This window comes from Gigantopelta aegis, chromosome 12 (genome assembly GCF_016097555.1).
Source record: "Gigantopelta aegis isolate Gae_Host chromosome 12, Gae_host_genome, whole genome shotgun sequence".
Classification (NCBI taxonomy): domain Eukaryota; kingdom Metazoa; phylum Mollusca; class Gastropoda; order Neomphalida; family Peltospiridae; genus Gigantopelta; species Gigantopelta aegis.
This window is the reverse complement of record NC_054710.1, coordinates 33,180,803-33,205,742: the sequence shown is the minus strand read 5'-3', so window position 1 is coordinate 33,205,742 and position 24,940 is coordinate 33,180,803. Positions and strand designations below refer to the sequence as shown.

At 38.6% G+C, this 24,940-nt stretch overlaps 1 protein-coding gene across 1 annotated transcript in view; it reads right to left on the bottom strand.

Moving 5' to 3' along the window:
* Positions 1-24,940, bottom strand: part of LOC121386005 (ficolin-1-A-like) — a 25,785-nt gene continuing 845 nt past the window's right edge. Inside the window, exons 2-5 of the mRNA XM_041516800.1 lie at positions 21,794-22,071; positions 1,590-1,686; positions 727-891; positions 1-20 (exon numbers count right to left, since the gene is read on the bottom strand). Of these exons, the coding sequence (XP_041372734.1) occupies positions 1-20; positions 727-891; positions 1,590-1,686; positions 21,794-22,071 (560 nt within the window). The remainder of the gene's footprint in view (positions 21-726; positions 892-1,589; positions 1,687-21,793; positions 22,072-24,940) is intronic.

The following is a 24,940-nucleotide window of genomic DNA, read 5'->3' as shown; positions in this document are numbered from 1 at the left end:
TTATTCCGTTTTATAAGTTACTACACAAGTCAAACGGATTTCACAAAAGGGACAACGACAAAAACACAAAACAAATATTTGCCAGGCATAAACATTTTCAACTAGTTATCTTAAAGACATTTTTTCTTCAAATAAATGGCATCACAAACCACAGCGTTAAAAATATTAGTCAAACCTTTAATAAGTACTGCATGTACTAGAAACATGTAGCGGGTTTCCTCTCTAAGACTATGTCAGAATTACCAAAATGCTTGACATCCAATCCGACGATAATAAATCTAGTGGTGTCGTTAAAAACCCCAAAACAAAACTTTAACTTTTTAACTTTAACTGTACAAAGGAGGCGGGACGTAGTTCAGTGGTACAGCCCTCGCCTGATGCGCGATCCATCTAGGATTGTGCTATATTTCGTTCTAGCCAGTGCTCCACTACTGGTGTAAAAAAGGCCGTGGTATATACTATCCTGTCTGTGGGATGGTGAATATAAAAGATCCCTGGCTGCTAATCGGAAAGAGTAACCCATAAAGTGGCGAAAGCGGGTTTCCTCTTTCAAAGTATGTGTGGTCCTTAACCATATGTTCGACGCCATATAACCATAAATAAAATGTGTTGAGTGCTTCGTCAAATAAATCATTCCCTTCCTTTTAACTGTACGACTGGCCTAAAAAAACGTTCCAGTTAACGATAGAACAGAACACAAAAGCAAAATTGAATATAATATCATACCAGCATCGCCACTGTAGTTTCCTACTCTCAGCCGAAAATAGTCCTGTTCTGAAGCCAGCGAGAAGTTGGTGTACTGTGCGTACACACGGTTTCCTTCAAAGTCTTCCATGTCAATCCGCAAGTCAAAGACACCTTGTCTGGAAAGTCGGTGAATATTTGTGTTTCCTAAAAAAAAAAAAAAAACCACCGTGAAATATGAATATATTATGGAAATAATATCAAAATTGGTGTATTAATGCGTAGTCGTAATGCAAATAGATAAATAGATTCCATTTTCACAGACTGGAACTATAGTTCGTCCCATCCTTTTATAAAAAAAAAATTCTAAAAATTTCTTTTTTGTTTGACAAAAGAAAAAAGTAAAAGTGTTTTGGAAAAAAAGAAAAAAAAAAAGAAGACAATTTTTGTGTGCAATTTAAAACATAATCGGTTTAGAAATAAAACTATAAGACATACAATAGAAACAAAAACCCAACGCTTACAGAGTTATGGCCGCCATTTTGGTTTATGAAATGGTATAGTCTTGTTTTATTAAGATAACTCTGACTATTTTCTCTTAGTGAATTTAATCAAACAGAGTTATCTCGTATCAAGACTACACCAGTCTATAAACCAAATGGCGGCCATAACGCTGTATGAGTCGTTTTCTTACTATGGTATATATTACAGTTTTATTTATTTCTAAACTGACTATTTCTTTAATTGCACACAAAAACTGTCATTTTTTGTTATTTCCAAAACATATTTACTTTTTTTCTTACGTCAAACCAAACCGAAATTATTTACAAAAAAAAACCAAAACATTTTTTTATAGAAGGATGGAACGGACTATAGGTTCAGCGACTTCAATAATTGTCATTTACCTAACCAAAACTCGTTATTCAAATCTCCAAATCCGTCTCTGTATTCATCCCAAGTTCTGTAGAAATCTTCCGATCCATCCGTCCGTCGCTGAATAACCTATAAATAATAATGGGCAGAAATGTTACAGATATCTTTAAAGTAGTATAATATTGCTATTTTGAATAGCTTATTGTAAATTTCTTATTTGTAATAATGTGATGTTGTTTGTATGCAATTTGTCTTCCATACAATGCCTTAATCAGAATTCAGAAAACAGACTATGTCCCATTCAGTCTTACAGCCTTAACCAATTCGAGCGTGTGCAGAACATGCGAAACACATATTGATCAACTTGCTTTGAGGTCGTGATGTTTTCGTATGAAGTTTGTCTTCAGCGAAATGCAATTATCAGGAATTGGGTGGGGTAGGGGTGGGGGAGGAGAAACAGATATCCATCCCTTTGTGAGATGTAACGACGTATCCCAAACTCATGTATGACTTCACGGTCTATTTATTCTCTAATTTTGTGATTGAGTATAAACATTTTAAAGGGACATTCTTGAGTTTGATGGAAGTTTTAAGATGTTATCGACTAACAGACACTTTTTAACGATTGTAATTACATATCAAATATATTTTTCTGCATAAAGTATTAGTGGCTGTACATTAGATGTGTTTCTGATCGTTCTAATATTTGTACTAGGTTAAATTTCATTTTATGTTCTAAAAGTGTTGTTTTTTTCGTACGTACGAAATTATTTGAAGACAAAATCCAATTTGGGCTCCTTACAAATATTAAGACGACCAGAAACACATTGAATATACAAACACTGATATCCTAAACAAGAAAATATATTTAATATGTAAATTTAATCGTAGATATATTTTATTGGTCGGAAACATCTTACAATGCAGCAAACTCAGGAATGTTCTTTAAAGACATAATGGGCCATTGTCGAATTCCATGATTGAGTATAACCACTTTAATACGTAATGTGCCGTTGTCTTGTTCCGTGATTGAGTGTAACCACTTTAATACATAATGGGCCGTTGTCGTGTTCCGTTGATAGAGCATAACCACTTTAATACATAATGGGCCGTTGTCGTGTTCCGTTGATTGAGTATAACCACTTTAATACATAATGGGCCGTTGTCGTGTTCCGTTGATTGAGTATAACAACTTTAATACATAATGTGCTGTTGTCGTGTTCCGTTGATTGAATATAACCACTTTAATACATAATGTGCCGTTGTCGTGTTCCATTGATTGAGCATAACCACTTTAATACATAATGTGCCGTTGTCGTGTTCCGTTGATTGACTATAACCACTTTAATACATAATGGGCCGCTGTCGTGTTCCGTTGATTGAGCATAACCACTTTAATACATAATGTGCCGTTGTCGTGTTCCGTTGATTGAGTATAACCACTTTAATACATATGTGCCGTTGTCGTGTTCCGTTAATTGAGTATAACCACTTTAATACATAATGTGCCGTTGTCGTGTTCCGTTGATTGAGTATAACCACTTTAATACATAATGTGCCCTTGTCGTGTTCCGTTGATTGAGTATGAACATTTCAATACATAATGGACCGTTGTCCTGTTATTCAGGTGCAAAGTTAAATGTCTCAATTAGACAAATAATGGGTCCACCTCTGGCGTGCTAGATCCCGCCTCTTATTTGGAATGACGCCCCAATGTTATGCCTGTTGTTTTACGAAATCTATATTAAAGATTTAGGTTTTTACTTTATAGTCAAATAACTCTATTTCGTAATTTTTTTATACATTGGACATACATGTAAGATATACTCAAAAATGAAAGTTTAGCTAATGTTAAAAGAAATGGAATAACATTTATAAATTAACCTATTTACTATTAATTAGTATTCACATCTGAAATGTTTACCATTTACAAACAATATAAACTCATCAACCTTTGCCTTAACTCAACAGGAGGACTTGGCTTTCTTTTAAGTTTATTCAACCATGGCAAATTTAGACGTCATAAAAGATATTAGCTAAACTTTCGTTGTTGAGTATATATATGCACCTACTGTATTTGGTTTACAATTCAGTTTGTGGATATGTATAATAATACGCATATTTGGTTCTACACTTTCTTATGCTATTAAAAGTGTATTTTGTTTCACGACACCACTAGAGCACAATGATTTATTAATCATCGGCGATTCGATGTCAAGCATTTGGTAATATATAAATAGTCTTAGAGATGAAACCCGCTACATTTCCCCATTATTAGCAAGGAATATTTTATATGCACTATCCCACATGATAGCAGATATCACGACCTTTGATATACCACTCGTGGTGCACTGGCTTTCGGCAGCTCGTGTATTCACATCTACATGGGCCGAGTTTGTAAATGAAGGACTGAAGGAGGACTGAGAGAGAGAGAGAGAGAGAGAGAGAGAGAGAGAGAGAGAGAGAGAGAGAGAGAGAGAGAGAGAGAGAGAGAGAGAGAGACAGAGAGAGAGAGAGAGAGAACAAATCCCTTTCTGCTAATGGGTGCCTGGATCATACTGTCGTAATTTTGATTTTGAAATGCTTACTGCAAGATAGCATTGGATGAAATCTCCGTAAAACAAGCTCACAGTAAATAATTAAGCCTTTTGTCCCTTTGTGTGGGCATGTACTTCATTTCATAATGACAGAATTAGCATAACTCACCAACCACCCTCCATCGTTTAACGTCATTTCACAATAAACGTTGATTGAAGCTCCGTTGTCACGTGGGACAATTTGATACACGCCATTGGTCTCGCCATTCATCATGACCTCATAGCAGTCTGACTGGACTTCAGGGGCTACTTCTGAAATATTGATGGTCGGTCTATTTAAATATTTGACATATTATATTTACTTGATTAAACTTCCTGGCGTGTTTACTTCAATTGAAGTTAGAATAAAAACCAACAACAACAACAAAAAACCCCCCAAAACAACAACAACAACAAAAAACCGCCAAAACAACCCAACAACAACAAACAAAAAGCAACTCTGACGGTGGACCCATTGGGCTATTTCTCTTTCCAGCCAGTGCACTACGACTGGTATATCAAAGGCCGTGGTCTTTGTGTGGGATGATGCATATAAAAGATCCCTTGATATTGATGGAAAAGTGTAGCGGGTTTCGTCTCTAAGACTATATGTTAAAACTACATTCCCTGGAATAGTTTTTATTATTTAAGCATTTAGAATAGATGATCGAGTTCTGTTTGGTACATGAAAGGTCCACCACATCGCTATAGTTTCGCAATACTCGCTTATCTACATTATCTAGGTCAACTACAAACTCAATGGCCAGCTTTGATTTTCTTCATTTAGCGGGACGCCAGTGGAACTTGGACTTTACTTGATTTGCGCAGGCGCTGAGCTTCTCACGTTATTTTGAACAAATTTAACTGTCTTGATTGAGGGGTCGTCTCATATCTCCAAAACATATTTATATCCATAGAGGTATGGTACAACACCTTTCCAGGGGTCGGTGGGGGATTTGCCTTGAAATTTTGACAGTGGCCAGCGGTTGGCATATTCGTTACATGTAATGGGGTGTTAATAATTACGTAACGCTCTAGGGGTAGAGGATGAGGGTGTTGTGTTCGATCTACATTTATCAAGACTATATGCTATTTCTATTCATTACTTAAACCTAAAAAAGGTGTTTTTTGAAAATGCGCGGTCGGTCTAGAATAAATCCCAACCGGCGGGCTCGTTCCAGCCAGTGCGCCATAGCTGGTATATAAAAGCCCGTGGTATGTGATATCCTGTCTGTGGGATTGTACATATAAACGATCCCTTGCTAAAAAGTGAAAAAATAATCAAAAGGCGAAGTTTATGTATGGGGCGATGCTCCCCCAGAAAATATATTTCAATTTTATTTATTTTTTAGCTTGGGCAGATAAGTGTTTCAACGCCCAATACCCGCCCCCTGCACATGCACCCGTTTCCTCTTAAATTAATATGCTTTAACATTGATGTCGTTTTACTTTACCCTTTCCAAACGAAAGAATATTTATTTGAATTTGTCGATTTTAACACACGTAAAATTAAGAAATGAAAACATTGTCTACGTTAGTATATTTTATTTTAAAAATATAAACATGATCAATGTGAAAAGAAAGAAATGTTTTATTTAACGACGCACTCAACACATTTTATTTACTGTTATATGGTGTCAGACATATGGTTAAGGACCACACAGATTTTGAGAGGAAACCTGCTGTCGCCACTACATGGGCTACTCTTCCGATTAGCAGCAAGGGATCTTTTATTTGCGCTTCCCACAGGCAGGATAGCACAAACCATGGCCTTTGTTGAACCAGTTATGGATCACTGGTCGGTGCAAGTGGTTTACACCTACCCATTGAGCCTTGCGGAGCACTCACTCAGGGTTTGGAGTCGGTATCTGGATTAAAAATCCCATGCCTCGACTGGGATCCGAACCCAGTACCTACCAGCCTGTAGACCGATGGCCTACCACGACGCCACCGAGGCCGGTCATGATCAATGTGGTGCTAGTATATAAACCAAACTTTCAAAGTTCTACTAACACTTTATAAAAGATTAATTCTGAAATAGAAAGGTACGATTGTCGATAATACGTTGTCAAGATCAAACCAATTTTAACGAAAGACTCTAGTACCGTATCCTTAACCGAACGTTCTTCGTACAGCGCAAGATTTCTCATTTAAATTTTTTGACACGAACCCTACAAATCCACAAGCGCACATGTTAACTGAAACTGACAACAGGTTGTCGTTTGTGCTTTGCCAAGCAATGGCGGTACAGGCGAAAAATCGAGCGTATACTTTTGACGATCTCCGTTCATAGCGAACACACACGAGTTTTTTAAAAGTGCATTTGAGCTTGTCTTTTATATTTGTACATGATTTTATAATATGGTAACCAGAGAATGTAACTTTAAAATAACCAAATGTTTGACATCCAACATCCGATGATTAGTAAATCACTGTGTTCCAGTGGTGTCGTTAAACAAAACATTTGTAAAGAGCCATTACTGGATTCTATTTAATAATTTCGTACGTACGAAAAAATAACATTTTAGGAAATAAAATGAAATTTAACCTAGTAAAAATAGTAGAACGATCAGAAAGACGTTTAATATACAGCCACTAATATTTTATGCAGAAAAATATGTTTGATATGTAATTACAATTGTTAAAAATTCTCTGTTAGTCGATAACATCTTAAAAGTTGCAGCAAACTCAGGAATGTCCCTTTAAATGTCAACAAACCTAGTGTCGTGACATCGATTAATTTACCTCTAATTTGCAAAGTTATCAAATACTTAAAGTATGTGATCTGGAAAATATTACATACTTTGATTTCACTGAACATGTAAGATATTATATGATAAATTAGTATATAGCATTATACACTAGTTAGATGCATTATTAGTATCTCACATGCATTTATGTATGTATGCATGTATGTATGCATATATATATTATTGGGCCTACTACAATCATTAGGACGACAAACCCCCCCAACAAAAACACCTTCTTTATACAGATACCAATATTTGAACAGGCTAACGTCTTTACTAAATAGTTTTATTCCCCCCAAAAAGGGTATGCTAGCCGTAAACTAAGGACAGTCCCTTTAATCATTAGTAAAATAATCTATGCGATATTTATTTAGTACGTGTGGCATTATTGGAAAGTAACTTCTGGTTTAGGCCACTAATAACATTAGGATAACTAAACATACACCTTGTATCTTGCTTATACATACACCGATGTTTTTAAACAGGAAAACGTCTTTACAATGCAATTTTAGTTGTAAAACATGTTACAATGGTTGCAAATTCAGGACAGTCCCTTTAACCATTAGTTCATAGAAAAATACTGATTACTTTCCGTAAAACAGAGGTCCCTTTAACCATTAGTTCTTAGAAAATACTGAGTACTTACCGTAAAACAGAAGTCCCTTTAACCATTAGTTCTTAGAAAAATACTGAGGACTTACCGTAAAACAGAGGTCCCTTTAACCATTAGTACTTAGAAAAATACTGAGTACTTACCGTAAAACAGAAGTCCCTTTAACCATTAGTTCTTAGAAAAATACTGATTACTTACCGTAAAACAGAAGTCCCTTTAACCATTAGTTCTTGGAAAAAATACTGAATACTTACCGTAAAACAGAAGTCCCTTTAACCATTAGTAAAGCAGTCTGTTCACTTACGTAAAACAGAAGTCCCTTTAAAATCATTAAAACAGAAGTTCTTTAATCAAGTTCTTAAAAAATACTGATTACTTATCGTAAAACAGAAGTCCCTTTAACCATTAGTTCTTAGAAAAATACTGATTACTTACCGTAAAACAGAAGTCCCTTTAACCATTAGTTCTTAGAAAAAATACTGAATACTTACCGTGAAACAGAAGTCCCTTTATCCATTAGTTCTTAGAAAAATACTGAATACTTACCGTAAAACAGAAGTCCCTTTACCCATTAGTAAAGCAGTCTGTTCACTTACCGTAAAACAGAAGTCCCTTTACCCATTAGTTCTTACAAAAATACTGATTACTTACGTAAAACAGAAGTCCCTTTACCCATTATTTCTTAGAAAAATACTGATTGCTTACCGTAAAATAGTAGTCCCTTTAACCATTAGTTCTTAGAAAAATACTGATTACTTAAGTAAAACAGAAGTCCCTTTAACCATTAGTTCTTAGAAAAATACTGATTACTTACCGTAAAACAGAAGTCTCTTTAACCATTAGTTCTTAGAAAAATACTGATTACTTACCGTAAAACAGAAGTCCCTTTAACCATTAGTTCTTAGAAAAATACTAATTACTTGCCGTAAAACAGAAGTTCCTTTAACCATTAGTAAAGCAGTCTGTTCACTTACCGTAAAACAGAAGTCCGACTTGTTCTACAAACGAATACGAATACAAACTGACGTTGTACACAGAACAGAGGCCGTTGTCGTCGCTGTATGAGTATCCTGTACACGCGACATCTCTGTGGCAGACTCTGGCACATTCCAATATGTTATTAACGTTGATTGCAGTCGCAGGAATTCCGTTTGGTTTCAAATTGGCATAGAGTGGTGAAAGCCGACTTAGTTTGTTAACACCGGAGACTAGTTTTATTGTCATCACCATGGATAATACAACACGAAACAACATTTAAAAAATATTAATAATTTATCAGCGCCAGATGCTGTTTTGGTAGTTTGTTCTTTTTCTTGTCCTCTTCTTGTTCTGTAGGGTTTTCTTAATATTTCTAATCGAAATTTCTTTGTGTTTTTACAAAGTCAATTTTTTTTTTAATCCCTCCAAAGCCAAAGTCTCTTGGGATTTTGGGCTTTAACAATAATATCCTGTCGTAGGCACGTTCTAAATATGTTCTTGCTTAGGTGGCTGTTGGTAAATGATTGCTCGGAACAATGCCCAACACGTAGAATATATCACGGAACAAAGGAGCTATTGTGACATTGTTTGCTTTGTTCTCGGATTAAAGGAAATGGAATCAATGGAACTGATGTAGTTTTTATGCGATTTAACACTTTGAACAAAAATAACTAACACAGCGTCGCTGATAAATACATTCATATTTATTTTGATTACCTTCTTTCTATTTCTTTTTTCCTTTAAAACAATGACCTTATTCAGATTATAGAATAATAAGCAGCCGTTCACCATTAACAAGCGTTATTGTCAAGACTACGCTTTTAAAACGAAAAAATGTCCATACACATATTCGTGTCAAAATCGACATTTTTATGTACTTTTGATTTGAGGAAACGGGAGGTTAAAACATCTAATTTGAAGGGCCATACACATTTTGATGATTGTGAATAGTCATTAGCATCTTGGTCAGTAAGTAATATCATTTAATTTTAACTTCATTTTCGTGTTTATATTCAATTTAATTAATATTCCAGCTTGAGAGTGGAATAATGGTTAGTTGTTAGTGGTTTCTGTATGCACATACAAACAACGACATATCATTCTGGCACAGAAGTTGTTCCATCAGGGATATGATGTCCAGGGACTGCTGGGGGCATCCTAAAGGTTTTATAACATTTGGATACTATATCTACGATGCATCACTGACCAAAATGATGGCCGATACTATTCCATATTTTAAACTTGTGCATACCTTTTCATCTATTTTAGTTTGCATCGTTTTAGATGAAGTGGCAGACTTGACAGTTGTGGTGACAGTACTCCTAACAGGTAGCCCCGTTGGGGCAGCCTGGATATGCTATATCTGATATTAACACTGTTTTGACAGTGATTCATGAGTGCATATCATCACAGCTAAATGTATTCAATTAAGCTCTGTCCTGAGCTATTTTGATTTAGTAATCTAATCTGAAAGTGGCAGTCCTCTTATGAGCTGTGTAAGAAGAATGTATTGTCCAGTAAATGATCTCGTCCGGTGTGGTTATCCCGCTATATCAGATAGAAATTCATGGACTCAACCACCTTTTAGCCTCTGCATTGGGCAGATATACGGTTTTTACCATGGGTAGCGGTTTGTCGTTCAGAATTAGTGGTGCAGATGTTTGACATCTCTCTGATCATGTGACTATTCTGAGATGTCAGCCATTGTAACATGTTTCTGAGTAACATAAATTTCCAACGACTAAAATTATATATTAAATTCATTTCCTAGCAAGTGGTGCACCGACCAGTGATCCATAACTGGTTCAACAAAGGTCATGGTTTGTGCTATCCTGCCTGTGCGAAGCGCAAATAAAAGATCCCTTGCTGCCTGTCGTAAAAGAGTAGCCTATGTGGCGACAGCGGGTTTCCTCTAAAAAACAGTGTCAGAATGACCATATGTTTGACGTCCAATAGCCGAGGATAAGATAAAAAATCAATGTGCTCTAGTGGCGTTAAATAAATCAAACTTTACTTTTTCCTAGCAAGTGATCACTATTTTTACTAGGCGACATCCATTTAAAGTTTGTTTTGTTTGACGACACCACTAGAGCACATTGTTTTATTAATCATCGGCTCATGGATGTCAAAAATTTGATGTTTCACATATAGTCTATAGTAGCAAGATATCGTTTATATGTGGACAGTGTCACAGACATGGTAGCACATAGCACGGCCTTTGATATATCCCAATGAGCCCACCGAAGGTAACCGACCCAGACCGACCGCGCATCAAGCGACCGCTTTACCACTGGGATACGTCCCGCCCGCGACATTGCTTTCGCCGAAGTGTTAATGACAGGGCGAAGTGTAGCTCATCAATGCGAAGTTTTTACTCACTTTGCCCGCTCGCGTGAGATATGCATGCTACATATATAGATACATACATACCTACGTACATACATACATACATACATGCATACATACATACATACATTAATACATGTATTTGGTGCCATAGGTTCGAGTCCCAGCAACGGCAATGGACAATTTGTGAGACCCAAAATGATTTACTTATCCCTTGCACCAGTGCGTTAATATCTAAGTATGTAATAGCCAACCTCGACATACATACAATATATAGATATTCATACAGCAATAGATACGTACATGCACTCGAGAGGGAAAACGACGTTTGTAAGTGTCACGGGGATCCTATAATACCCGTAACTGAATAAAACACGATTATCCAGATATCTGTCCTAACTGTATATCTATTAGATCTCTCTGTATCGGGCAGTGTATACCCGAGTGGCTCGGCTCTAGGTATGATCAGAGATAAGATCTTATATAGCACGTTAGTTCACTAGAAAACACAACAAAACACAATACACTTTGGAATCTGTATTAACCTTAAGCTGACAAATATATTTGCCGCAGTTAATTAATTAACAACAACAATAATAATAACAACCCAGAACTAATCACTTAATTAGTTAATCACTAGGTGTCTAGTTTACACAATATTCTAAACACTTCACCGTGACACAACACTCACACGTGTGATAATTGAGAAACGCTTCCAGGGGAACTTAATTAATAAAGGAATTACAACTCTATTCCTACTTGGTTAATTTTTAATTAACCCTTAACTACTCATTCAGTAACCTTGTAATACAGAATTAATACTGGTACCTATCACAATAAAGACAATAACATACAGTTTACCTAGGTCCTCTAGGATAACCGGGTAAGCTTTATATTTTTAGAACAGTGAAGCCTACAATTTACTTCGTCAGAATACCGGAAACACTGTCTAAATGATATTGGTATAATACAGTATTAAAACATTTAAAGTCACATCAATCACATCAAGGTTATACAAGAGAGCAGAAAAATATATTTACCAGTCCGGACGGACAACGTTCCCCTGGAACCTTCCTTTTGGTGCTCCCCGATATCTCTAAAATCCTATCTATTTATCACAAAAACCCAAATATCGCCTGGGGGCACATCGCGGTACTCTCCCTATCATGTGAATTTTCCACAGCGACCAAGACGACATTTTTTCTTAGATGGTCAGACTAGCTGTCGCCATCCGCTAGGAAATACAAGGTCGTAAAACAGAACTCGCGGAGGTATTATGTAACTACTGGCCACATGGCCTCCACACCTCGTCTGGGTGTGTACTAGGGGGGTACGGTCGCGCGGAGGTATTACGTAACAAGGTTCCCACCTAGTCTAAGTGCATATTGGGAACAGCTCGACCACCGTCGCGCGGTGTATTACGTAACCACCCCGCACACGGCCCTCTGAAACAATTAACATCGCCACAGTCTCTGAGTCCCTGGTATACAATAAAATATATAAAAACAAAACAGAAATCAAGAACGTCAACACATTATCACAACGTTCAACTTCGGGACAGGGCATCAGCGATTACATTGGAAGTGCCCTTGATATGTTCAATGGTAATTGGAAATTCCTGCAGAAGAAAACTCCATCTCAAAACTCTCTGGTTGGTGGCTTTCATTCTGTGAATGAAAGTGAGCGGATTATGGTCCGTAAAGACAACCACTTGATGCACTGCCGATTTCACGTAGATCTGAAAATGCTTCAGAGCTTGTACCATAGCCAAAGCTTCCTTCTCTATAGTGGAATAGTTCACCTGGTGTTTGTCAAAAGAAACTTACATGATGGTCCAGTCCATTTTCGTCTTCCTGGAACAGCACAGCTCCAGCTCCCACGTCACTGGCATCCACAGCCAGCTTGAAAGGCATTCGGTAGTCTGGTGCTGCCATCACGAGAGACGAGGAGAGCATCGGCTTAGGACGATTGAATGACTTCTCGCATTCTTCTGACCACTGGAACTTCGTTTCCTTCTTTTTCAGTGTCGCACGTTTTCCAGGTTTTCTCCGATAGGCATGCTGTCGAATCGGTGTAGCGTTGGGTTCCAAGCGTACATCCTGGATTAAGGTGTTGGTAACCGTTGGAAGGTCCTGACAAATGGAAACATTGTCTTGTATCAATGTAGTCAACTTGGCTCGCTGGGGACTCAAGTCTGCTCGAATCTGGCTGTTGGTTAATTTGATCTCTGCAGTCTTGACGTCATCACAGGAAATTGAGTGTCTCTCAATTTGGACAGGTAATACTGGAACTATCGACAGTCTGTCAAAATAACCTTTTAGCAAATTGATGTGACAATACCTACTTTTCCTAACCCTATCAGGAGTGTTTATCACATACCCTGTCTCATTAACCCGTTTGTGCACAACATAGGGCTCGAAATACCTGTTCTGCAATGAACCCCGTTTAATGGGAAGGTACAGCAGCACCTTATACCCTGGTTTAAATTCCCGACTCCTAGCCTTCCTATCAAACACTGATTTTATTTTGCTCTGAGCATGGCTCGGTTGCTTCCTAGCCTTCCTATCTCTAACTCTCTTATTCATTAATACTTCCTTGTCCATATCATAACCTGACCTCTGATCCTCCATCTCATCCTCAGTTAACAAGGTAGTGCGAGCTGCCAACAAATTTGGATCAGCCCCCTGGTCTAGAACCAACTCTTGTCTATTACAAGGTAAGTCCCCTCTATCAAACACAACTGGTTCATTTCCCCTCTGCGGGAGATCAACAGGTTCCACCACATTTAGTTCCTCAGTTGACTTATTTACCATTTTACTGATAACCTCATCCACTCCAATTTCATGGCTCACACACGTATCAGACAAATCACAAATATCCTCTGGGTCTCGTGTTACCCTTCTGGCCATAGCCCTAGTCTTTACACACGCAGGATATCTAATCTCATCAACCTCACTCTCTTCTATTGGTAAAGGGCTGTCTTTAATTAACAATTGGTCACATTTCGGCTGACAACACTGACTAGTCAAATCATTACCCAACAAAACTCCTATGTTTTTAACAGGCAAGTCCTTCACAACACCCATAATGACTGGTCCCGTCACAAACTTCGAACACAAGAAAACGTTATGTAACCGGACAACCATTTTTTCTCCAGTAACAGAGGTTAAGGCCAAACTACGTCCTGTATCTGAATTCTCTATACCAGCTAAACACTCTGACGTTATCAGTGACTGACTACACCCAGTATCTCGATAGACTGATATCACAAACCATACCAGTGGACACATACGGGTTTACTTTCCCTGCCATGGGACTAACCATTAACTCTCTCGCTAACGGAGCTGACCTCACTAAACCGACCACTTGCGCATTATCGCGTTTCCTTTTAAAACAGTCCCCGACAAGATGGTTATCCTTTTTACAGTAACTGCAATGTGGACGAAAAGTTCGTGCATTGGCTGATAATGCAGGCTTATCCTTACTTTGCCCACCAGGTGCATTCCTTGCCTGACTAGCTGACCAACTAGATGACTCTCCCCGATAGTTACTTTCCCGGGAAAAACCTGGCTGAAATTTCTTCTTATCACCCTGTTGTAAAAAGCTACCCTGTACTGCCCGAGCTTTGTGTATTAACACGTAATCATCTGCCACTATGCCTGCCTCCTCTATCTTTTTGACATCACGATCCTCTAAATGAATACGTAAGCTAACTGGTAATCCATTTTTAATGTCCTGTAAGATCAACAAGTCCCGTAACTCGGTATATGACTCTACCTGATGAGAAACCACCCATTTATCAAACATCCCTGCCTTCTTAGACACAAACTCACTATAAGACTGACCCTGCGTTTTTCTCAACTCGCTATACCGTAAACGATAATCCTCAGGTCGTAATTCATAAGCCCTCAACACCGCAGACTTAACTAGGTTGTACTGACTTGCTCGCTCATCACTCATTGAATTATAAGCCACGCTAGACTTCCCCTTAAACTTAGACACGGCTAACAATGTCCACTTAGACTGCGGCCAATTTAGCTGCTTAGCGGCCCGTTCAAAAAGTTGGAAGAACATATCTACCTCCTGGTCGTCAAATACAGGCACTGATCTATAAGCCTCCGACATGTTAAACCCATTTCCTTCTTCCCGTCTAACTTCTTCAGTATTCAACTTTAACTCATGTTCCACTTTTAATTTTTCTAACTGGAATTCTCTATCCCTATCTCTCTCTCTCTCTCTCTCTCTCTCTCTCTCTCTCTCTCTCTCTCTCTCTCTCTCTCTCTCTCTCTCTCTCTCTCTCTCTCTCTCTCTCTCTCTCTCTCTCTCTCTCTCTATCTAATGCACGTTCTTCTCTTTCGTACTCAAGTTTTTTAAAAGCTAATTGTTGTTCCACACTTAACTCATTTATCTCTATCTCTGGAACAATCTCACTGTCTTCCATAACAGGACTATCACCAAAAACTTCCTGGATAATAATTGTCCTTATATCTCCTAATGTTTTAGCTGATGTTAAATCAATTTCCCGCTCACTCGCGATTTCAACTAACTCGGCCTTACGTGCTCGCTTAATCTCCACTACACTGAGCGTAGGCCTATCCAGCAAATTCTTATCCATGTTTAGATATGACGCACTTATTATTAATTAATTTTTTTCTAGTGAACAACGTTGCTACTTCTAGTTAATTTGTAAAAATAATTTATAAAGCCCCCATTTACAAACAATACTTTTTAAATATGCATGTCCCGTTTCAGATCCGGGACGAGCGCCCCAATTTTCACTCCTGTCACGGGGATCCTATAATACCCGTAACTGAATAAAACACGATTATCCAGATATCTGTCCTAACTGTATATCTATTAGATCTCTCTGTATCGGGCAGTGTATACCCGAGTGGCTCGGCTCTAGGTATGATCAGAGATAAGATCTTATATAAGTATATGTAATATAGCACGTTAGTTCACTAGAAAACACAACAAAACACAATACACTTTGGAATCTGTATTAACCTTAAGCTGACAAATATATTTGCCGCAGTTAATTAATTAACAACAACAATAATAATAACAACCCAGAACTAATCACTTAATTAGTTAATCACTAGGTGTCTAGTTTACACAATATTCTAATCACTTCACCGTGACACAACACCCACACGTGTGATAATTGAGAAACGCTTCCAGGGGAACTTAATTAATAAAGGAATTACAACTCTATTCCTACTTGGTTAATTTTTAATTAATCCTTAACTACTCATTCAGTAACCTTGTAAAACAGAATTAATACTGGTACCTATCACAATAAAGACAATAACATACAGTTTACCTAGGTCCTCTAGGATAACCGGGTAAGCTTTATATTTTTAGAACAGTGAAGCCTACAATTTACTTCGTCAGAATACCGGAAACACTGTCTAAATAATATTGGTATAATACAGTATTAAAATATCACATCAAGGTTATACAAGAGAGCAGAAAAATATATTTACCTGTCCGGACGAACAACGTTCCCCTGGAACCTTCCTTTTGGTTCTCCCCGATATCTCTAAAATCCTATCTATTTATTACAAAAACCCAAATATCGCCTGGGGGCACATCGCGGTACTCTCCCTATCATGTGAATTTTCCACAGCGACCAAGACGACATTTTTTCTTAGATGGTCAGACTAGCTGTCGCCATCCGCTAGGAAATACAAGGTCGTAAAACAGAACTCGCGGAGGTATTACGTAACTACTGGCCACATGGCCTCCATACCTGATCTGGGTGTGTACTAGGGGGGTACGGTCGCGCGGACGTATTACGTAACAAGGTGCCCACCTAGTCTAAGTGCATATTGGGAACAGCTCGACCACCGTCGCGCGGTGGTATTACGTAACTACGCCGCACACGGCCCTCTGAAACAATTAACATCGGCACAGGCGAAAAAAACATAAGAGCATGTTCCGTCACAGTAAGCTATGACACAATTATAGCCACGCCAAAAACGTATTATAATTGATTAGACACACTTATAACGTTAAGGTATTGTTCGTTAAAAATGAAAATTATCAGTCAGTTAACACATACATATCTTTCTTCGTCATGTATGTATGATTTATCAGGGCTTCTGGAAGTTTTACAAAATCCACTAGCCATGGGATTAGTGATTAACAATATGTACTAGCCACGATTAAAGATTCACTAGCCCTACTTTACTTTAAGTTAATACAATTTTCCTAAACAGTAATAATCAGATGTCACCTAAAGAGAGCGATAGAGCTTAAAAACACTAATATCGGTGGGTTGGGGTTGGCAGAATATTCATATCTACTAAATAGACTTAACAGTTCTGCAACATTATACAATTTGTTTTCACTAGCCGTCGGGCATGGATGTAATAGTTATTTACTAGCACAAAATGGAATATCACTAGCCATGGGAGTGGGGCTACATTTTACCAAACAAATTTCACTAGTCGTCGGGCATGGCAATAAAAGTTATTTACTAACCCAACATTGAATATCATTAGCCATGGAAGAGGGGCTAAATTAAACAAACTTTAAGCTATGAAAATCTGGGCCCACGTGCTTATAAAAATTTAGAGTCCAGGCTCAATCTCTAATGACGTCACACACATACAAATGGCGTTGTCATGACATTAGTGTCTCAGTCTCTGTTAGGAAGGACATGTTTTATATAACGACGCACTCAACATATTTTATTTACGGTTATATCGCGTCGGACATATGGTTAAGGAACACACAGATATTGAGAGAGGAATCCCGCTGTCGCCACTTCTTGGGCTACTCTTTTCGATTAGCAGTAAGGGATCATTAATATGTACCATCCCACAGACAGGGTAGCACATACCACTGCATTTGATAAACCAGTCGTGGTGCTCTGGCTGGAACGAGAAATAATAAAAAGAAATGTTTTATTTAACGACACACTCGACATATTTTATTTACGGTTATATGACGTCAGACATATGGTTAAGGACCACACAGAAATTGAGAGACGAAACCCGCTGTCTCCACTTCATGGGCTACTCTTTTCGATTAGCATCAAGGGTAGTACATACCACTGCTTTGATAATCCAGTTGTGGTGCACTGGCTGGAACGAGAAATAGCCCAATGGGCCCACCGACGGTGGTCGATCCCACACCGACCGCGCATCCAGCGTCCCGCCCCTGTAGAAAACAAAGTCAATATTACGTTTATTAGATAAACGTGTTCCATATTCTGTATAGACGCTATTTTAAGTTGGACCTGACATTATTTTATCATTTGTACACATCCCCTGAATCAAACTGAGGTGGGGGTAGACCCTGTACTAGTTTTGTTTTAGTAAACTAGTCAGGACGTGACAGTTCTCTTTGTGGCGGTGTAAGAAGTCTATATTGTCCGGTAACTGAACTCCTTGGTACTGGCTGTCCTCTTATAGACAAGGCAATAGACACAAATTCATGGAATCAACCACTGTGTTGCCAAATGCACATGCAGACTTACGACATTGATCACGGATACCAGTTTTGTCGTTAATATTGTACTGAAAAATGAACAGACACCTTCTGCAGCTTATTGTGTCAGATATACCTGACAAAATACCATACCAGATATCATGGTCGGAGTCATTTGTCGTGAAGTTTTACCCGACGTGAATAGTTAGGGAATCGTCTGTAAAAAAAATTCCACAGCTTTTCATTTCAACATATTTTTGTATTTATATCCAACTAAGTTTCAAGCATATTGTCCTTGGCACATACCTCAGCTGTCTTGAATGTCTGTCCGGAACAGTGTGTTAGTTATCACTGGTTAGTGAGACAGGAGTTGGCGTAGTGGCCTTACACCTAACAACTAACCCACAGTGACTCCAGGACCCAGTTTTACAGAGGCATCTTAGTGCTTATTGTATAACAGGACCTGGACAGACATCTCAGGTCTGCACGGCAGATGCCTTATATGTTTTAGTCAATGTCTAAAATCAGGCAACTTGTAAAATGCCTGAATTTTCAGACAATTTATAAATTGCCCGATTCACTCAGTCAATTTACAAAGTGCCTGAAATTCCCAATGACATTTAAAATTGCATAGTAAATGTGCCCCTTTATTTGACAGATTGACTGAAATGCGTCAGATGAAAGAAAATGAAGACAGTGTATATGTTTAATTATTTATTAAGACAGAATGACAGGCAATAAAGAAAACAAAATATCTTGTTTATATGGTTCACGGTAAACCCACTCATCCGCAAAGTCAGGGATCAGTTGAACGGCTCAACCAGTAAAGGATACAGAAAGTAAGATTTGGATCAAGTGATCATTAGATATTACTGACGCGGTGTATTCATGTAATATTCATGTAATATTCTATACAATGCTATAGGAAAGGAATTACGAAGTTGCTGTGTAAACCGTCGCCGTCTCTCTTATATAAATCATTCAACCATGACCAATTAACCAGTGCAAGCGATAACCAGGAATAGAGGACAAAACCCCACTAACAAATGAGAATAATGGACAAAACCCCACTATGACCATTTTACAAATAAAACTGAAATGAAATAAAGTTGACATTTCTATTTTGAAAGAATAAAATTATAAATAAAATTGAAATCGAAACAAAATAGATTATGATAAAGAATAAAGTTGATATTTGTATTTTGATTAGGCCAAGTGTTGCACTGATTGCAGAGATCGCCATTACGAAGGATTATCTGAACTTAGTGAACAAGAGATTAAGGAGGCCATGATTTCACTTAACATAATTAAGCAAAAATCTTCTAAGAGATAAAGAGATCAAGGAAATCATGGATTTAGGGCTTCCCATATTTGAGTGGATATAAGTCATAAATTCTACCATTCCCAGTCTGGAGCTCCACGCGGTAAGACGTGTTTGTTTCGCTTGTGCACACTGCACGTTCTTTCGTGTGCTCGACTTGGGGGTCCTTCATTTCGTTGTTTTTGTCAGCGAAATGAAGTTTTCTACTGGGATGTATGCGGCCATTGGAACTGATTGAACGCTGGAACGCTTCTCGTTTCGATAGCCTGCACCACCAGGTTAGATTCTTTTTTAGCGAGATTCCTTGCCTCCACGTCATTTCTCCGTCTGACTGTGGACTTTTTTGTGACTCGTATGACGGCCATTCTGCAGAACGCCACGGTTGTTCGCGTTTAGTCTCTACATGTCCGAGCCTGTCCTAGCAGCACTGGAAGATTGACCGCCCCACTCTAAGAAGAAATAGGAAGCGGGGTCGGCCCCTACTACTCTTTTTCTAGACTTTACCTTGCTTTATATTGATACCATCTCGTATCCTCCGGAGTCGGGCCCGTCCGCACCACTATACCAACCCATGACGACTGGACTATACCCTAGTCTGATACTCTCTCTCGTTCAGACGGATCCGGCTTCTCAAGATCTGTATTTCAGCACAGCACTACACCTTCAACGTCTATCGACTGTCAATCTAGGGGTTTTCTTGACGGGATGCAACCCATCTCGTCCCTTTAAGCTGTGCACCCAAACGGCCGTAACGAGGCCACTCGCGTGGACATATCGATCGGACTTTAAACTTTTAGATCTGCGTTCAAAATTTTATGTCGAAATTACTTCTTTTTTAAAAATATTATTAAATAGTCCGATCCTCTCTTCTTTCTCTTATTTAATTTTGGACTGTCCTTCTAAAATGCTCCAAATTAATAAATATTCGGCCGAGCAGTCAGTTCTTTTTTATTTTTGGCTTGTAACCTTTTTATTTTTTTTATTTATTCTATTAACATTTTTACTAATTGCTATTTTCAAAATCCTGCCCATTTTCAACCCCCCCCCCCCCCCCCGAGTCAGGCCACCGATCTTATCGGAGGTCGGACTCGGGATGGGCGTGTTCGAAACCCTAGTGGTATATGGGCACGTTAAACTAGTTATCATCATCATCATCATACATTCTACATCAGATGGAGCCTGTTACCGGGTACGGTCGGACTGCTGGTGCTCCCTTGCACCTGCCAGTGCAGGCGCCCCCCCCCCTCCAACCCATCCCGCCCCTTTCCTGTCCTGGACGGAGGAGCCGGTCGAGGCTGGCACCTGTGGCTCTACAACAGCTTGTTCTGAATGTTCATGTTAAACGCTCTGACCTGACCTGATCAGATAGACCCCTTATTAGGTCCAAGAACACTATGTCATTGTTCATTTACTGAAAACTGTCAGTACTGATCAAATACAATATGGAGGTTATCAAGAACAACAAGGGGTGTGTGAAGCTGATTCATGAAGGCTACTTGTATACTAAGAAGTATACCAGGATGAATATCCGAAGGGGAGTGTTCAAGCAGGCCTGCATTTAGTTGTAAAGGCGGTATGACTTCAGACCTGGAGGTAATTATGTGATCATAACTAATACGATAGTTTTATTCAGGCAAAGCAAATACGAAACTATATCGCAGAATGGGGGTAACATCGGACTTCGGTAATCTCGGCCCGCATCTAATTATAAGTGAATGCATAGAAATACCGCTGATTACCGGGCCGAGCTTACCCAAGTCCGAAGTTACTAGATACCACATCGCCAGCTAGATGAAGTGCCTGAATATTTCACTCTGTATCTCTCCGACTCCGAGCTATGCCTTCGATGAGGCTAGACGTGTCGAGTTGCCCCCCCCCCCCCCCACCCCCAACCCCACCTGGGGGGACTTATTGCAAGCTACGGCTCTTTGTTGGAGTATCGCGTCGCTTACATTGGTTCACGGGCAACCGTGACTTTGGTGTATGGCGACGTGGTAACGAACACGACGAAGAGGAAGGGAAGAGGAAGGAGGACCTAAACTGATGGGCGTATGGGGACTGGAGGGGTTGATTTGCCCGAAATTTTAACCAGATAAAAACTGCCCGAATTTCCCCCACTGTTTTGCCTGAATTTTGGGGGGGGGGGGGGTGGTACGCCCATGCCTAAACTGGCGGCTCAACCGCCACCGGCGGTCCTGTCTGCGTCGCCGCCCACACCCCCGGAACCCGAGGAACCAGTGGCAGCCGACGCGGGTACATCTGAACAGACTGAGCCAGTGGACCAGTCGACGCCGCAGTTGGATACGGCGATCTGCGAGACTCCACGGCGTGCGTCTCCCGTTCCAACCCCTTTGAGGCGTTCGGCGTTGAGTCCCAAACCCCCGGGGGGCTCCGCCAAGACCCCTATGGGTGGCGCTGCTGTGAAGCGGAAGGCTGTCACCCCACCGAGTAGTGTCCAGCCAGCCAAGGCTATTGTGTGTGCATAGATAAAACCTGTGATAGTAGTATTATATTTAAAATCAAAAGCAATGAGTTTAGTGCTAATAGAGATGTATATACGTTTATTAATTACATACCGCCTATTAATGGTACATATTATCACAATAGTGATGTAGATATATTTGAAACACTAGCAGATCACATACGCTTTGTGATTTCATAGAAACTGACGTCTTAGCAGAAGGTCCATTACATGTATTACAAAACGTGATCGAATACGTACCGGACAGTAATCTCGATCTGCGTCACAGCGAAGACAAAACAGTTAATCAGTTCGGTAGGAAACTTATCGCCCTTTGCGAAGCTAGCGGGTTACGAATAGTCAATGGTAGACACCCAGACGACCGAAATGGGAATATCACTTTTCACTTTTCACAATGCAAACGGTACGAGCTTTATTGGTTATGTACTCACTGGCGAATCGTGGTTCGATTTTATTTCATATTTTCAATCCGGTAAGTTCAACTGTTTCTCCGATCACGCACCTATATGTTTCATAATGGGTCGTAATGTAAACACTGGTGATACGCAGGGGCCCGATGAGGTTCGATCACACACTACCATGACGTGGATCGACGAAAACAATGCCGTCATTGTTTCCAAAGTAGGCGGAAATATGTACAGGTTATTGAATATATGTTCAACTAAATGTAATAACCAAGGTTGTATATACGTACGTGTTGATAAATTCTCAAACGAACTAAATAATAGTATATTACCTTACTGTGACGTCACTACCCATACAAACAGAAAGAACTATATGCGCCGGCACACTAGGTACCACGGGCGGTGATAAGCCATGGTTTAACGAGGAATGTAAAGCTCGATTTAACGAATATAGGCAAGCTATACATATGTTTAATGGTAGTAGAAGTGAACTAAATCGAATTGAACTCGTACATGTAAAACGAATATACAAGTCATTAGAACGCCGCCTAAAAGGACATTATAAATGCCAACAAGGCAACATGCTCAATTATTTCCGCAAATATAACTCAAAGCAGTTTCATGTACATTTCGATAAAAGGACTAACAAATAATGAATTCTATAAATTTGTTTAGCAAATTGGTTCAAAACATGTCTAAATTAGACGACGAAATTCTTAAAGGGACATTCCTGAGTTTGCTGAATTGTAAGATGTTTCCAGCTAATAAAATATTTCTACGATTAAACTTACATATTAAATATATTTTCTTGTTTCAGTGTCTGTATATTCAATGTGTTTCTGGTCATCTCAATATTTGTAAGAAGCCCAAACTGGATTTTGTCTTCAAATACTTTCGTACGTACGAAAATGTTTTATTTTTGGAAATAAAATGAAATTTAACCTAGTACAAATATTGGAACGATCAGAAACACGTTTAATATACAGCCACTAATATTTTATGCAGAAAAGTATATTTGATATGTAATTACAGTCGTTAAAAAGTCTCTGTTAGTCGATAACATCTTAAACACTGCAGCAAGCTCATGAATGTTCCTTTAAGAAAGTATGACTCTACAATGTATCTAATTGTCTCTGGGTAGGCTAAGCTTGGCGTTTATACATTAATTTACGGTACTATAACAATACACTGCATGGAGTAGGAATCAAATCATTAAATGTAAAAAGAAAACAAACTTATCGAGACCGTTTAAATTAATACATTCCAATTACCTTATTTCTGAAGGAAGCGAAATGTCGAAAGATGATTTATAGTCAACTTTGGAGCACGCAACCATTATTTAGCAGTACAGACTGCAAAATAAGAGAACCAACAACATTTAACGTTTCAAAGGCTGTATATGTGGCAACCTGTAATCAACGGCTACCTGTCTTATGCGGTCGCTTTTCTCTACTCCCTAGTGTGTCCGCTTAAGACGGTTAACTCTGTGTGTGTATGTGTGTGTGTACATACGTATATACACACATAAATACACACACACTTCTTGCCTATACGCCCTATCCCAAAATCCGACTATATGTTGTCAATGGGAATGTCTGGTATTTCATAACAAATGCGCCCTTGTGTGTGCGTGTGTGTGTGTGTGCGTGTGTGTGTGTGTGTGTGTGTACATACATATATATACATAAATACACACACACCTACTTCCTGCCTATACGCCCTATCACAAAATCCGACTATATGTTGTTTAACTGTGTGTGTGTGTGTGTGTATGTGTGTGCGTGTACATACATATATATACATAAATACACACACACCTACTTCCTGCCTATACGCCCTATCCCAAAATCCGACTATATGTTGTCAATGCGAATGTCTGGTATTTCATAACAAATGCGCCCTTGATTAAGGAATGCAGTTTTAATTGTCTTTAATAATTTTAATATTTTAAATATTATACAACTGCTACATATGTAATGCATATAAACCAAAAACAAAACAAAGCAAATCAACAATGATGAAATGAACGAAAACAACCACGTTTAGTGCAGGTACAAACTGATCCAGATAATACATCAGTGGACAAGGAAGTGTTTGCATGATCGTCAAAAACTGTAATAATAATAATAGTAATAATGTAATAATAATAATAATAATAGTAGTAATAATAGTAATAATAATAATAATACAAATACAAATATATTACCATACTGGGGCCAATTTCATTAAACATCGTACGTTTACGTCTGCAACTAACAGTTATACCGGGCATACGTTTACACGTGTTTGGCATCTATTTCACACGGCAAATTACATCATTACGGAATATGGAGCATTTTAGTGACAAAAAAAAAAAAAATATATATATTATGTGTACTTAAACAATATTTCTTGTACTATGATATTAATAAGAATTGTTTTTTAGTCGTAGATTTACGTTTACGTGCAAAACTAGGCTTACGATGTTTTGTGAAAT